The 15,945-nt window shown below is 42.8% G+C and overlaps 1 protein-coding gene across 1 annotated transcript in view; it reads left to right on the top strand.

Moving 5' to 3' along the window:
* Positions 5,183-15,945, top strand: part of TMTC1 (transmembrane and tetratricopeptide repeat containing 1) — a 318,214-nt gene continuing 307,451 nt past the window's right edge. Inside the window, exon 1 of the mRNA XM_018048363.1 lies at positions 5,183-5,770. Within this exon, the coding sequence (XP_017903852.1) occupies positions 5,217-5,770 (554 nt within the window). The 5' untranslated portion in view covers positions 5,183-5,216. The remainder of the gene's footprint in view (positions 5,771-15,945) is intronic.

Below are 15,945 nucleotides of genomic sequence, written 5' to 3' on the forward strand. Positions count from 1 at the left end.
GTGACTGAAAGAACAACAACAAATATATAAATTAGATTAAACACAAAGGTAATAAATGTTTAAAACTCATCCTTTTCTAATTATTATACTATATTATAGTATTAATATGCTCTTGATCATATCTACGTCTAGTGTAACTATATGGTGAAATTTCTGTAGAATCTCATGTTACTATTCATCTCTTACTATCTCTGTGTGCAGTGGTGTCCTGTTGGTAGCATGAAATCAACCATGGTTAAAATATTTACACCATGAAATTCAGAAAATGCTAGGAATCAGACTTTTTTGGATACTTTTTGATTTTGAGAAGCATCTTTCTGCTGATCCAACTATACTAGAGCTGTTATAAGTATTCTGTAGGTTGTAACAACATTGGGATAAATTTCTGATAAATTATTTCAAAACATACTATTTCTAGAGCTGATGAGTCTGATGGAATAATTTTTTTTTAATTGACTCTTCATACAAATGTTGGTTATAAGTCTGAATTTAATTTTATGTTTCCTCTGACATTACCTGTAAATTGTGGAGGTTATACAAGAAACCAGAAATGACTTTTAAAAAAACACACATTTTATTTTATATTGGAGTATGGCTGATTAGGGGCTTCCCTGATGGCTCAGATGGCAAAGAATCTGCCTACAATGCAGGAAACTGTGGTTTGATCCCTGGGTCAGGAAGATCCCCTGGAGAAGGGGATGGCAACCCACTCCAGCATTCTTGCCTGGACAATTCCATGGACAGAGGAGCCTGGCAGGCTAGCCCTTGGGGTCACGAAGAGTCAGACATGACTGAACATCTAATATACACACACACACACACACACACACACACACACACACACGGCTGATCAACAATTTTGTGATAGTTTCAGGTGGACAGCAAAGGGACTCAGCCATGCACATTAAAAGTGACTTTTGGATTTGTAAATAATTAAAATGTGAAATACAAATGTATGCAAATAAAATTTCATTCATATGAAAAATTGTCTTTCTGTTGTATACAATCATCTTACATTTTAATTTCCATCTCTAATACTGTGGATATGTGCTTTGCAATGGTGTGGCAGTTTTCAACTAGAGATCCTAGGCTCTGAAATCTAGCGAGTACTTCATGTGCTTTGTTGTAATCTACGTGTGTATGCTTTTGTCTTGTAATTTGTTGACAAAAGTTATTGCCTGAGAGACAGAAATTGGAAGATCACAGATAATTTTTTATATTCTTTAGTTTTAATTCTGTGCAGATGCCACAGTTGTATTGCAGGAATTGAAAGGAAAGCCAGTTTACCTCCATGAGGAGGCCCTCCTGTCTCCTGGGGCCCCTCTGGAACTAGGTCTGGGTGCAGGCATTCCTCAGATCACTTGGCAACCCTGTTCCCCCATTTGCCCTGCCAGGTGCTGGGTCAGCTTCTTAGGGAGCATGTTGCCTGTGCTGCTGTAGCCCAGGGGTAGTGGGTAGATATATTTCCATTTTCTTTTTTTTCTATTTTCCTGCATTTTCTTCAAGAACAGAAGAAATAGTTAATAGATAATAGTTAAATAAATTTACAGGTAATAGTTAAATAACTAGGCAACAAAAATTTATTTTTTGATGTAAATTATGTTATCAGCTCTTTTCTTAAATTTTTATTTTGCATTTGTCCTACCAACTAAAGAACGTTGCTCACCACCCAGTTCTAGGAAAAAAAAAAAAAAAATCAAGCTATTAGCCACTGTAGTCACTGACCTACAAATCACCTTGAAAAGAATTCAGGGTGAAGCTCAGGATGAGGCACTCTGTGTTCTGAGAAAACTGGCAGAACCGGTCTCAGAAAGTTGGATATTTTTAGGAGAACATTCAATAGACCAAGATTCTTGCATCTTCCCATACTTAGAAAAGCACTAAAATTATCGACTGAGATATCTGTTCCTTGTGTCTAGCGGTAACCTTCTACAAAGATCTGTGCTTGATTGCACATACTCCTTTTTAAAATTGATGCCTTTTAATTTTTATTTACTTTTTGTAGTTAATTTTTTATTGGAATTAGTTGATTTATGATGCTTTGTTAGTTTCTGCCACACAGCAAAGTTAATTAGTTAAAAATTCTATTCCCGTATAGTTCATTACAGAGTATTGAATAGAGTTCCCTGTACTACTCAGTAGGTTCTTACTAGTTATCTACTCTATATATAGTGGTGTGTATATCTCCATCCTAATCTCCCAATTAGCCCTCCCCCTACTTTACTCTCTGGTGATTACAAGTCTGCTTTCTACATTTCTGACTCAACTTCTCTTCTGTAAACAGGTTCATTTGTACCATTTCTTTAGACTCCATATATGTGATACCATATTTGTCTTCTAGGTCTGACTTACTCTTTTGCATATATTCCTTTGCCAAAAGTCACATGTATGTGGACTCCCTCCCCCACCCCCACCCCCCATCTCCCACTCCACCTAATCTGAGCAGTTCCTCAGAACTATCTCTCTGGCTATAGTCCTCAGTAAGTTCCCAGATAAAACTAAAACCCATAGCTCTTACATTGTGAGTTTTCACTCCCATCAACAGTTTCTATCTGGGTTCCTGAACAGGGTGTAATGCGCAAAACAGCACAATGGGCAGTCCTTTGAAATTTATTTTATTAAATTATCTACTTGCCTTTGATTTACTTTTAGTTGTTAGTTGTGTCCTATGTGTCCACAGTCTTTCAGAACTATGGTTCACTTTAACTTTCCTGAGTGACTTAATCTGTATGAGCCTTAGAGACACCCTTTGTAATAATTTATGTTTTAAATTGCTCTGAGTGGACAAAGGTGTCTTAGAAGGTAGTATTGCTCTAATTATAAATTCTTTAAAAATAATCAGAGACTAAGTAACAAGAATTAATTTGCTTTGGGGCCTCTTCATTAGGCAAGATGAGTACTTTACACCTTAAGACAGAAGCAGAGGGATGACAAGCCAGCATATCAGTGTAAACCTTCTCTCTGTGACATCAACATTTCCACAGGTTTTCAGTAACACAGAATAGTATTGGATCAGGGAATGATGGGACTGCAAAGGAACTGTTTACTTTTAAAATGTATTTACTTACTTACTTGTCCTTGAGAAGACTTGAGGTATCTCATTATTTCAAAGTACATTAAATCCAAATTCATCATTTGAACTAAATAGAATGGAGATGCCAGTCAACCTAGAGCAAAGCTTGATGAAACTCTCTGTGCTCAGAAACCTGGAACCCCACTTACAGGTTACCTTCTTTTCTCTGTTTTATTGTCTTTTTAGAGTTCAGCTTTGCCTTTCTTCATTTCTCTTCATTGTCATGGAGAATTCTGGTAAGTGTTTTCTTCTAAAAGAGAAAATAATTCAGAAGAGAGGGAGGTAGGCAGGCTGTACCTGAGAGGCTGTACAGGCTGTACCTGTACAAGGCAGATATATAAAAATCTACCATGAGACGCACTCTTTGGGACTAAGATATTGTCTCAAGAAAGCCTTTCTTAATTGTAGACAATGACTGATACATTGGTTTATTATAGCTACTATCATTTCAGTAAGCCCAAGTTCACTGTCTTAGAAAGTTGTATTCTATGGTGTTAATATTAAGTATCACAAACAATTTGAGAAGCTTTGGTCATCCAGCACAGTACTTAGCATATTGTAGTACAACATAAACACTCACACATTTTAATTAAATTAATTGACAGGCTAAGAAGAAAGACTGTAATGTGTCCTGTGGGGGAGATGGTAGACTCAGGTGTGTGTGGGGTCTGGATATGAAGGCTACCCAAGGGTTAAAAAGTTTTGATGCAAGGATGAACACATTTCTCAGTCACTAATTACCAAGTCACTAAAAAACAAAGTAAAATGGATAAAACCATCCTGACTTGGAATATGTCGTCTTAATTCATTGAGTTTTCAACTGCTCAGATGTAGCTCAACTTAAAAAAAAAAAAAAAAAAAAAAAAAGGTGTCCTAGAGTCATATAAGCTTTTAGTCAGTGCAAGAAGAATTTTTGCTTTTTTTTTCTACTTTTTTTTAGATCATCAAGATTCCTAGGGATTTTGGAAGGATGAGAATAATACGATGAATTTTGTATTAAAACTTCTCTATCTGGATGTGTCAAATTCCAGGTAACCAATATTACATAGCAATAAAAATTTACAAGGTCCATTGAAGAGTTCACAAATATTTCAAACATGGAGAAATTCTACTGAACCTCATCACAACGGTATACTTAGCTTATGTATATATTAAAATTAGCAATATTAAAAAAAAAAAAAAAAACACGAAGACAACCTTTCAGAGAAACTGTAAGATGGGGAGCCAAAGCCAGGGGCCTTAAAGCAGTTTGGTTTTTGTTTTGAATCTTACCGACTTAGCAGGAAGAGTTCAAATACACTCACGGAGTAGGAAGTAATAATCAGACCCAAATGATCCACTCATATGGAGACAAAAAGTAATTTGCTTGGCATCTCCCGGATTGTTTTAAGAACCTCAGTAAAAAACAAACGAGGAGAAATGTTTCAGAAGTCAACTCGGCTCCCAAACCCAAACCCAAACTGAGACTTTTTATAAAGGCGAGCAGAGGAATGGGCGGTAAAGAAAAACAGCCGTTGAACAAACCTGCGCAGGGTGGGCAAGAAGCCCACCTCAGGGAGACCCTCTCTCGGTTTTCAGAGAGACGTTTCGGAAGCTCCATTTCCCTACGGTTTCCACCCCCGCCCCGAGGCTGCAACCGCGGGACGCGGGCAGTGGGGAAAGAAAGCCCGGGAAGAAGACGGGGAGGCGGAGACCGGACAGGAGAGCGGAGCCGGACGAAGAGCATGGCCCGGGGGCCGCTGCTGTTGTCCGGGGTGCTGAAAAGCTGGGACGTCCCGGGCGGCGGCGGCCACTTCCCTCTCCCGGGGCGCGGGCGGGGGTTCCGCCTGCGCACCTGCTACGCCCGTCCTGGCCCGGGGCCTGGAGGTGCTCGCCGGTGTGGTCCCCCCCACCCCGCCAGCAGACCCTTAACGGGGAAATGATGAGGGGCAGAGGGCATCGCGGGCACAGCGGAGAGGACCCCGGTACCCCTTCCCCGCCGCTCCGGGCGGCCCCACGCAGCGACCTCTCCACCTGCACACCGACTCTCGCCGCCTCTTAACGCCGCGCGGGCAGGCTGAGCGCTAGACCAGCCGGGCGCGGGCGGAGGGTGCGGGGAGTGGGGGGAAAGCGGCGCCGGTCCCGGGATTGGGGGGTGGAGGCGATGGCGAGCGGGGCATGCGCAGTGGGGCGGAGGAGGTGGCGATGGCCCGGGGAGGCGGGGGGACTGCTGTTTATCTGCAGCCGGGCCAACTCGGCGGCGCAGGCGGCGGCGGAGCGCGGGACGCCAGCGGCCGGTCCAGCTGCCGCCGGCCATGCCCGAGCCCATCTCCCGGCAGCTGCCGCGCACCGTCCGGGCCCCGGCCGGGGAGGATGCCAGACACCCGGGAGAGACCAGGACAGCGGCGGCGGCGCGATGGTGGTGACCAGCTCTGCCCGAGGCGGCGGCGGGGACCGCGCGCCCTCCCGGCGGCGGGACTGCGGACTCGCGCCGGCCGGAGCCGCGGCGCTGCTGGCCGGGGCGAGCTGCCTGTGCTACGGCCGCTCCCTGAGGGGCGAGTTCGTGCACGACGACGTGTGGGCGATCGTCAACAACCCCGACGTGCGGCCCGGAGCCCCACTGCGCTGGGGCATCTTCTCCAACGATTTCTGGGGCAAGGGCATGGCCGAGAACACCAGCCACAAGTCTTACCGGCCGCTCTGCGTCCTCACCTTCAAGTGAGTCCCTCACCCTGGGCTCGCAGCCGCCTTTCTCCTCACCCTCTACTGGGCTGGGAGAAGTTGAGGGATCCGCTTGGGGGTGGGGGACGTTTCTTTTTTTCTGCCCCTTGCCTTCCACGCCTCCCTGCTCTCCAGGTTGCCCACGCCCCTCTGCTTGTTGACCTCGGCCCCGCTTCTCCGGGCTCCCGGGGCGGCTCGGTAGGCGCGGGCTGCGAGTTGGGATCGAGTTTTTGGAGAGTCTTCGCTCTGGGCGGGCTGGTCTCTGGGGCCAGGGCTGGAGGGGCCGTGGAGCCGCCTACGCACACCTCACTCCCGCGGGGCTGTGGCCAAGTGAGACCAGAGCGCGCCCGAGGAGGCGGTGGCTGTAGTGGTGAAGCTCCCAAGTTGAGCATTTCTCGACGGCTGGGGCAGCTTTTCAGATGGGGAGTTATCAGCTCCTTAGTAACGCTGAGCTGCCGGGGCGCGGGGGCTTGGGGAGGAAAGGACCGCGGGCAGAAGCTCTCTCCCGACCTGCAGCCTTGACTGTTCCTGGAGCCTCTCGGATCTTTGGGAAGAGCTCCAGATTTAGACTTTAAAAGATGCAAAGCAAAGGAGGGCAGAAAAACGTGGGGTCCTCTGGGGATCCCGGGGTCCCAGTCGAAGTAGTTTTTCTTTTACAACCTCAGAGTCATGATTCAGCATTTCAAGTGTGATGAGGTGCAAAGGGAGTCAGATTTTTGAAGGATGGAGTATTTTCTTGAATTTAAAAAGAGAGCTAGCTTCAGATGGGAGGGGAGAAGGGCTGATTCCAGGGAGTGCTGGCTCCTATGTCATGAGCTTGACTCAACCCATTATGATTTGGCTCAGTATTTAAGCTTATAATGTGCCGGACAAAACTGTTGAAATAATTTTGGTTCAGTATCATCAGCGTTTTAAGCCTTCTCCAACGGGTGTAATATGAACCCGTCCTCATGGTACTGGTCATATGAGACAGGGTAAGCAGCTTGAAAAGCCTGTTCAGATCGGGAGGCCCAGGTCTCTTGACAGGTGGCTGATGACTTAGAAAAGGAAACCAGAGCCATTGGACTTAATTCTTCCACTGAAAGTTGAATGTTTTCAGGAGGGTAAGGAAACTCCACATATGACTCTGAAGATTATTTTATAAACATTTATCCTATTGGAAAGTGGTCTTGTTTTTTAGTTGAAAGATAACCTCAGCTACTAAGTTGCTCATTCCTTTTTTCCCTAAATGTTTTTTAAAATGGCACATTCTCAGGTGGCACAATGTGTGTAACTTCTAAGCCGACCTGCTTTTCATTTATTACAGAGGTTACTTTAAGGTGTGGAAGCTCACAGCAGGAGGTGTGCTGGGCTTATACTAGTCATGAGAGACTGCCTAGGTCCCTCCTTTGAATGTTTTTCATATACAAAGTGAAGTGAAGTGAAAGTCACTCAGTTGTATCCAACTCTTTGCGGCCCCATGGACTGTACAGTCCATGGAATTCTCCAGGCCAGAATACTGGAGTGGGTAACCTTTCCTTCTCCAGGGGATCTTCCCAACCCAGGGATTGAATCCAGGTCTCCCGCATTGCTGGTGGATTCTCTACCAGCTGAGCCACAAGGGAAGCCCGTATACAAAGGTCAGGGTCAAATGCCTGTGCCCAGTTGGTGGAGAGAGACGAGTGTCTTCACTTCTTGGCTTTCTAAAAAATTTGTTTAAAATTCATGCAGGAAAAAATAAATATATAAAATTCACGCAGGAAGTGGCAGGGGCAGAAGACAGAGGAGGGGAGGAAAGGAGTAGACAGTGAGGGAAGACCATTGATGAAGAGGAAAACAGGCATTGAGCAGAACAGGGGCTAAGGAGAAGAATTGAGGGGGCAGAGAGCAACTTCACTTGTGATACTCACTGGTTAGAAAAAGCAGTCTGGTTGCTAAGATGCATTGCTCTTTGTAGAGTATATCTTACTGGCTGTGTAAGATATACTTTTTTTTTTTTTTAAGATAATTGAGTTGCAAATCTAGAGTGCAACAGAGCACTAACTGGAAAGGAATAGTGCCTCTTCAGAAAGAGAAATTCAGCTAATCTTTCTGTTCTTAAAGGCATTGATTTGAAGAAGTTGTGGAGACTTTGTCATCATAATCACCTGAGGTGCAACTGCATATTCTAGTGCAATAGTGCAATAGTGTGAGGCTGGACATGTATAAAGGATGATGTTAACAATGTTAGGCCAACACAACTCTGAAGATTGTTTTGAAGAAGGACAGAAAAAAATCACATCTATTAACTATTTAGTGTGAATCAAGCATTGGCCTAGAAACTTTACATAGGTCATGTCTTTATGATTTTTAATTTAGGTAATAGGGCTTCTCAGGAGGCTCAGTGGTAAAGAATCCGCCTGCCAATGCAGGAGGCACAAGAGACTCGAGTTCGATCCCTGGGTCAGGAAGATGCCCTGGAGAAGGAAATAACAACCCACTCCAGTATTTTTGTCTGGGAAATCCCATGGGCAGAGGAGCCTGCTGGGCTACAGTCACATGAGATCACAAAGGGTTGGACAGGATTGAGCACACAAGCACAATTGGTGAAAACACTAAGTGGCCTTTGAGATATGTGCAAGCTGTCTTACCTGTATCTTAAACTTTTTAAGGAAAAATTTTGAAAATTTAAAGCCATCTTAACAAGTTTTTGAGGGCGCAATATAGTATTTCAACTGTAGGTCCAATGTTGTGCGGCAACTCTCAAGCACTTATTCCTCTAGTATAATTGAAACTAAGTACCTGTCAAAAAGCAACTCCTGATGCTGCTCTCACCTCACCCTGCCCTTGGCAACCAGCATCTTAGTATCTGTTTCTATGAGTTTGACTATTTCAGGGACCTCACATAAGTGGACTCCTGTGGCTGGCTTATTTCATGTAGCATAATACTCTCGAAGATCTTCTGTGTTGTTGCACATTGCAGGATTTCCTCCTTTTTAAGGCTGAATAGTATTACATAGTGTATATATCACTTTTCCTTTATCTGTTCATCTGATGATGGGCACTTGATTTGTTTTTTATCTTGAATATTGTGAATAATGCTATAGTGAACACAGGAGTACATATATGTTTTCAAAGTCAAAATTTCAATTCTTTTGGATATAGACCCAGAAGAAGGATTGCTGAATCATATAGTAATTATATTTTTAATTTTTGAGGAACCTCTATCCTATTTTCCATAGTGGCTGTACCATTTTACTTTCTTACCAATAGTGTACAAATGTTCCCAATTCTTCACATCTTTACTGAGGCTTACCTTTTGTTTGTTTGTTTTCATAAAAATGAATCTAACAGGAATGAAGTGGCATCTCATTGTGGTTTTGATTTGCATGATTAAAGCACAATTTGCATGATTAGTGATGTTAAGCATCTTTCCCTCTACCTATTGGCCATTCGCGTGTCTTCTTTGGAGAAATGTCTATTCAAGTTGTTCTTTGCCCATTTTTAAAATCAAGTTATTTAATTTCTTTTAAGTTGTAGAAATTCCTTATATATTTTAGATATTAATAACGTCTGATATTTGGTTTGCAAACATTTTCTGCTATTCTGCAGGTTGTCTCTTCACTCTTGTTTCCTTTATTCTGCAAAGCTTCTTTAGTTTGATATAGTCCCACTTGTCTAATTTTTGCTTTTATTGTTTGTACTTTTGTTATCATATCTAACAAACCATTGCCAAGCCTAGCATCATGAAGTTTTTCCTCTGTATTTTTCTTGTAAGAGTTTTATAGTTTCAGGTCTTATATTTAAATTTTTACTATTTTTTGGGTTGATTTTTGTATATGTGGTAAGAGTCTAATTTCATTCATTTGTATGTGATTAGCCAGTTTTCCCAATATAATTTATTGAAGACTGTCCTTTCCCCATTGTATATTCTCGGAACCCTTGTCAAAGATCATTTGACTGTATATACATATATATATATAATGTCTCTGTTCTTTTCCATTGATCTGTAAGTCTGTTTTTAGGCCAGTACTGCACGGTTTTAATTACTGTAGCATTGGAATATATTTTGAAGTCAGGAAGTGTGGTGCCTCCAGTTTTATTCCTATTGATCAGGATTACTTTTATATTCAGGATTTTTTGATTCAATATAAAATTTATGATTTTTTTTTCTTTTTCTATAAAAAATGCCTTGGGATTTTGATAGGGATTACATTGAATCTATAATATATGAGCAATATTAAGTCTTCCCATTTATGAACATGGCATGTCTTTCCATTTATTTGTGTCTTCTTTAATTTCTTTCATCAGTGATTTGTAGTTGTAAGTGTGTCAGTCTTTCATCTCTTTGGTTAAATTTGCTGCTACTACTCAGTGGCTTCAGTCGTGTCCAACTCTTTGTGATCCCGTGGATTGTAGCCCACCTGGCTCCTCTGTCCGTGGAATTTTCCCTCCAAGAATGCTGGAGTGAGTTACCATGCCCACCTCCAGAGGATCTTCCTCCCATGTCTCCTGCATTGTAGGCAGATTATTTACCACTGAGGAAACCTCTATGGTTAATTTTATTCCTCAGTATTTCATTCTTTTTGTTTCTATAGTAAGTGGGATTTTTTTCCGTTAATTTTGGATAGTTTATTATTGTGTGTGCTTAGTCGTTCAGTCGTGTTTGACTCTTTGTGACCTCATGGACTGTACTGTAGCTTGCCAGGCTCCTGTATCCATGGGGCTTCTCCAGGCAAGAGTAGTGGAGTGGGTTGCCATGCCCTCCTCCAGGAGTTTATTATTAGTGTATGGAAATACAGCTGTTATTTTATTCTGATTTTTGTATTCTGTAACTTTACTGAATTATATTAGTTCTGATAGATTTTTGGTAGCATCTTTAGGGTTGTCTATATATGAGATCATGTCATCTGTAAACAGAGATAATTTTATTCTTCCTTCCTGATGTAGATCCCCTTTATTTCTTTTCCTTGCCTAAGTGCTCTACCTAGGACTTCCAGTTCTATGCTGAATAGAAACGACAGGAGTGGTCATTTATACCTTGTTCCTAATCTTAGAAGAAAAGTTTTCAGTTTTTTGCTGTTGGCTATAATGTTTCCAGTTTTGGGGTATTGCAAATAAAGTTGCTACAAACATTCATCTGCAGAGTTTTATGTGAAGATAGATTTTATTTCTCTAGGGTAAATGTCCGGAGAAGGCAATGGCACCCCACTCCAGTACTCTTGCCTGGAAAATCCCATGGACGGAGAAGCCTGGTGGGCTGCAGTCCATGGGGTTGCAAAGAGTCGGACACGACTGAGCGACTTCACTTTCACTTTTCAGTTTCATGCACTGGAGAAGGAAATAGCAACCCAAGACTTCCCTGGTGGCTCAGAGGTTAAAGTGTCTGCCTGGAATGCAGGAGACCAGGGTTCAATCCCTGGGTCAGGAAGATCCCCTGGAAAAGGAAATGGCACCCCACTCCAGTACTTTTGCCTGGAGAATCCCATGGAGGGAGGAGCCTGGTGGGCTGCAGTCCGTGGGGTCACTAAGAGTCGGACACGACTGAACGACTTCACTTTCACTTTCACTTTCCAGTGTTTTTGCCTGGAGAATGCCAGGGACGGAGGAGTTGCATAGAATCAGACACGACTGAAGTGACTTAGCAGTAGCAGCAGCAGGGTAAATGTCAGGAGTACAATTGCTGGGTCATGTGGTAGTTACATGTTTAGTGTTTTGCGAAACTGACCAGCTGTTTTCCATCCCATCCCATCAGCAGTGTATGTGTCATCCAGCTTCTCTACTTCCTCACCAGTTTTTTGTCATTGTTTTTTATTGTAGCCATTCTGATAGGTGTGTAGTGACATGTCATTGTGCTTTTAATTGGCTCTAATGGCTGACTGATGGTGTTAAATATTTTTTCATGTGTCTATTTGGCTTCTGTATATCCTCTTTGTTAAAATTTCTCTTCATATTTTTGTCAATTTTCTAAATAGATTTTTTAAAATGTTGAGTTTTACGATTTCTTAATATATTCTCGATATAAATTCTTTGTCAGGATTTCCTTCTACTCTATAGTTTGTTTTTCTTTCATCTTCACAAGTTTTTTCCCAGTGCAAATCTCAAACTGATTTATTTCATTACAGGTAGTTTCTTATCTTCAAATAAGTGAATGAATGTCACGCATACTGACAGATAGAAATTCCCTTCTAGTAAATGCTACATAAATTTATTTATAAAGAAATGCAATGCTTGTTACCATAAAGGTGCTTGCTTGTATAGAAATATATTAATACTAATCACAGTTTTTCTTATGTAAGAAATGGGTAGAAGTTGAAGTGGAGAAGTGGATTATTAGAGTGTCTACTTTGACCAGTTTGGGGGTCCAAGCACAATGGAAGATGAACGCAGCCTCCCAAGATGCTGTGACTTTGTACCGTATCAGTTTAGCTAACTGGAACCTCATCTTAGAAATTTCTTTCCTGTGCTGTACTAGGTTAGAGGCGGACAGGAGAAATTTGTTCAAGGTTTGGACAGTGAAAGTGAAATGGCTGTGTTACCAAAATGCAGTCCTGCTGCTCATTGGTAGAAAGCCAATACTTGAGAGACAAGGTTGGTGGAAAGGAAAGTTTGCTTTATCTTGGAGGCAGGAACTAGAAGAGAGGGTGGACCCATGTCCATGGGCTCACTCTTCACTGACAATTATTGGGCAAGAGCTTTTGAAGGGGCATTTCAGGGGTGTATAGGTGGAGGGAGGTGGCTACTTATAGAAATAGCACAGTCAGCTTTGATAGTCATCTTGAAAGTCATCTGATCAGCTTCACTGTGGTCGTTTGAAGTACAGTTGATCCTCATTTCCAAGCTGGTTTGTTCCCATTTCCTTGAGGCCCATTCTTGGAATCACGGTAGCTTATGTCATGGCTGTCGTCTGGTCGTCATGTAGTTATCTTCTTCCACCTGGTGGGGGCTTTCAGTATCTGCAAAGGATATGGCTTAGAGTATTATCTATAGCCCTTGAAAGTGAAAGTGAAATCGCTCAGTCCTGTCTGACTCTTTGCAACCTTGTGGACTGACATTGTACAGGAGACAGGGATCAAGACCATCCCCATGGAAAAGAAATGCAAAAAAGCAAAATGGCTGTCTGGGGAGGCCTTAAAAATAGCTGTGAAAAGAAGAGAGGTGAAAAGCAAAGGAGAAAAGGAAAGATATAAGCATCTGAATGCAGAGTTCCAAAGAATAGCAAGAAGAGATAAGAAAGCCTTCTTCAGTGATCAATGCAAAGAAATAGAGGAAAACAACAGAACGGGAAAGACTAGAGATCTCTTTAAGAAGATTAGAGATACCAAGGGAACATTTCCTGCAAAGATGGGCTCGATAAAGGACAGAAATGGTATGGACCCAACAGAAGCAGAAAATATTAAGAAGAGGTGGCAAGAATACACGAAACAACTGTACAAAAAAGATCTTCACACCCCAGGTAATCATGATGATGTGATCACTAATATAGAGCCAGACATCTTGGAATGTGAAGTCAAGTGGGCCTTAGAAAGCATCACTACGAACAAAGCTAGTGGAGGTGATGCCATTCCAGTTGAGCTGTTTCAAATCCTGAAAGATGACGCTGTGAAAGTGCTGCACTCGATATGCCAGCAAATTTGGAAAACTCAGCAGTGGCCACAGGACTGGAAAAGGTCAGTTTTCATTCCAATCCCAAAGAAAGGCAATGCAAAGAATGCTCAAACTACCGCACAATTGCGCTCATCTCACATGCTAGTAAAGTAATGCTCAAAATTCTCCAAGCCAGACTTCAGCAATATGTGAACCGTGACCTTCCAGATGTTCAAACTGGTTTTAGAAAAGGCAGAGGAACCAGAGATCAAATGGCCAACATCCGCTGGATCATCGAAAAAGCAAGAGAGTTCCAGAAAAACATCTATTTCTGCTTTATTGACTATGCCAAAGCCTTTGACTGTGTGGATCACAATAAAGTGTGGAAAATTCTGAAAGAGATGGGAATACCAGACCACCTCTTGAGAAGTCTGTTTGCAGGTCAGGAAACAACAGTTAGAACTGGACATGGAACAACAGACTGGTTCCAAATAGGAAAAGGAGTACGTCAAGGCAGTATATTGTCACCCTGCGTATTTAACTTAGATGCAGCGTACATCATGAGAAACGCTGGACTGGAAGAAACACAAGCTGGAATCAAGATTGCCAGGAGAAATATCAATAACCTCAGATATGCAGATGACACCACCCTTATGGCAGAAAGTGAAGCGGAGCTAAAAAGCCTCTTGATGACAGTGAAAGAGGAGAGCGAAAAAGGTGGCTTAAAGCTCAACATTCAGAAAACGAAGATCATGGCATCTGGTCCCATCACTTCATGGGAAATAGATGGGGAAACAGTGGAAACAGTGTCAGATTTTATTTTTTTGGGCTCCAAAATCACTGCAGATGGTGACTGCAGCCATGAAATTAAAAGACACTTCTTAGAAGAAAAGTTATGACCAACCTAGATAGCATATTCAAAAGCAGAGACGTTACATTGCTGACTAAGGTCCGTCTAGTCAAGGCTATGGTTTTTCCAGTGGTCATGTATGGATGTGAGAGTTGGACTGTGAAGAAGGGTGAGTGCTGAAGAATTGATGCTTTTGAACTGTGGTCTTGCAGAAGACCCTTGAGAGTCCCTTGGACTGCAAGGAGATCCAACCAGTCCATTATGAAGATCAACCCTGGGATTTCTTTGGAAGGAATGATGCTAAAGCTGAATCTCCAGTACTTTGGCCACCTCATGTGAAGATTTGACTCATTGGAAAAGACTCTGATGCTGGGAGGGCTTGGGGGCAGGAGGAGAAGGGGACCACAGGATGAGATGGCTGGATAGCATCACTGACTCAATGGACGTGAGTCTGGGTGAACTCCGGGAGATGGTGATGGACAGGAGGGCCTGGCATGCTGTGAAACATGGGGTCGCAAAGAGTCGGACACGACTGAGCGACTGAACTGAACTGTAGCCCACCAGGCTCCTCCATCCATGGGATTCTCCAGGCAAGAATACTGGAGTGGGTTGCCATTTTCTTCTCCAGGGGATCTTCCCGACCCAGGGATCGAACCTGGGTCTCCCGCATTGCAGGCTGACACTTTATCCTCTGAGCCACCAGGGAAGCCTAGGAACTAAAAGTCTTTGACTTGTTTAATGGCTAAACTATTTAGTCTTATTTGACTGCTTTCCTTTGCTTCTACCTTCTCTCATCTTTCTGATTAAATTTATTCTTCAACTAAAATTTTTCTACAGACAGAAGGCAGGCTGAGGACATTGGAGGTGGGGGTCTCTCCTGGGAACGTCCCACAGTGCCCTGCTCTGTTTCAGCCATGTCCTTGCTCAGAAGGTGGGTGTAGGTTTTGGTGTGTCACAGCTCATGCTGGTTGTCCCAGACTTGCAGACTAACCCGCTCTGCTGTGCAGCAAAGCTGATTCTGCAGCTCCTCCAGAGTTTTCCATATCTCCCGTTGCTACTTGAAATCATGGTTTCCATGTGTGATCAGCTGTATGGATACTGCTGGCCAGTTTGCAAGCCACTCCCATCATTAAAGTTGGAGCCTAGGAGGCTGCAAGAGAGAAGTGCGTTCTAGTTCTTCTTTGTGGATTCCAGCCCCTTCTTCTTTCCCCTACTTCAGGTTCCATCCTTCCTTCTGGAATACCTGCCCTGCTGGCTTTCCACTTGTTACATACACAATAGCAGCAGTCCTGTATAAGCTATTAAATGAGTTTCTCTGGATTATGAAAGGTCGAGTCTCTGTAGCAAATTCCTTTAGCTGTATCATTCCTGGTGGTTCTGCTTCTCTGGTCAAACTTTAACTGATACAAATGATCATTTCTTCGTGTTGCTTAGAGTGAATGTAGAATTCTAATGAATTTCTGTCTCTAGTCAAATATTCTATTCAGTCTTTTCATAATCTTATTTCCAAGGGCACACAGGAATAGTTTTGGACTTTTGTAGAGCAGAATCAAAACATCTGTGAAAACTTAATCTGCAGCAGTAATCTTTTTTGTTTTCTTTCTTCATCCTTCACTGGCCATGACCTGTTTTTAACACTGGAATCAGGAGAAGCACATGAAGTCACTTTGTAGACGCTGAGCTGACCCAGAACCAAACCCTGTAATGCCCACATTGAAAAATGGTCCTAATTGATTTAAAAGGTGCTTAGCTTTTTAACTTTCATGGAGAAGCAGCT

Source organism: Capra hircus, chromosome 5 (genome assembly GCF_001704415.2).
Source record: "Capra hircus breed San Clemente chromosome 5, ASM170441v1, whole genome shotgun sequence".
Taxonomy (NCBI): domain Eukaryota; kingdom Metazoa; phylum Chordata; class Mammalia; order Artiodactyla; family Bovidae; genus Capra; species Capra hircus.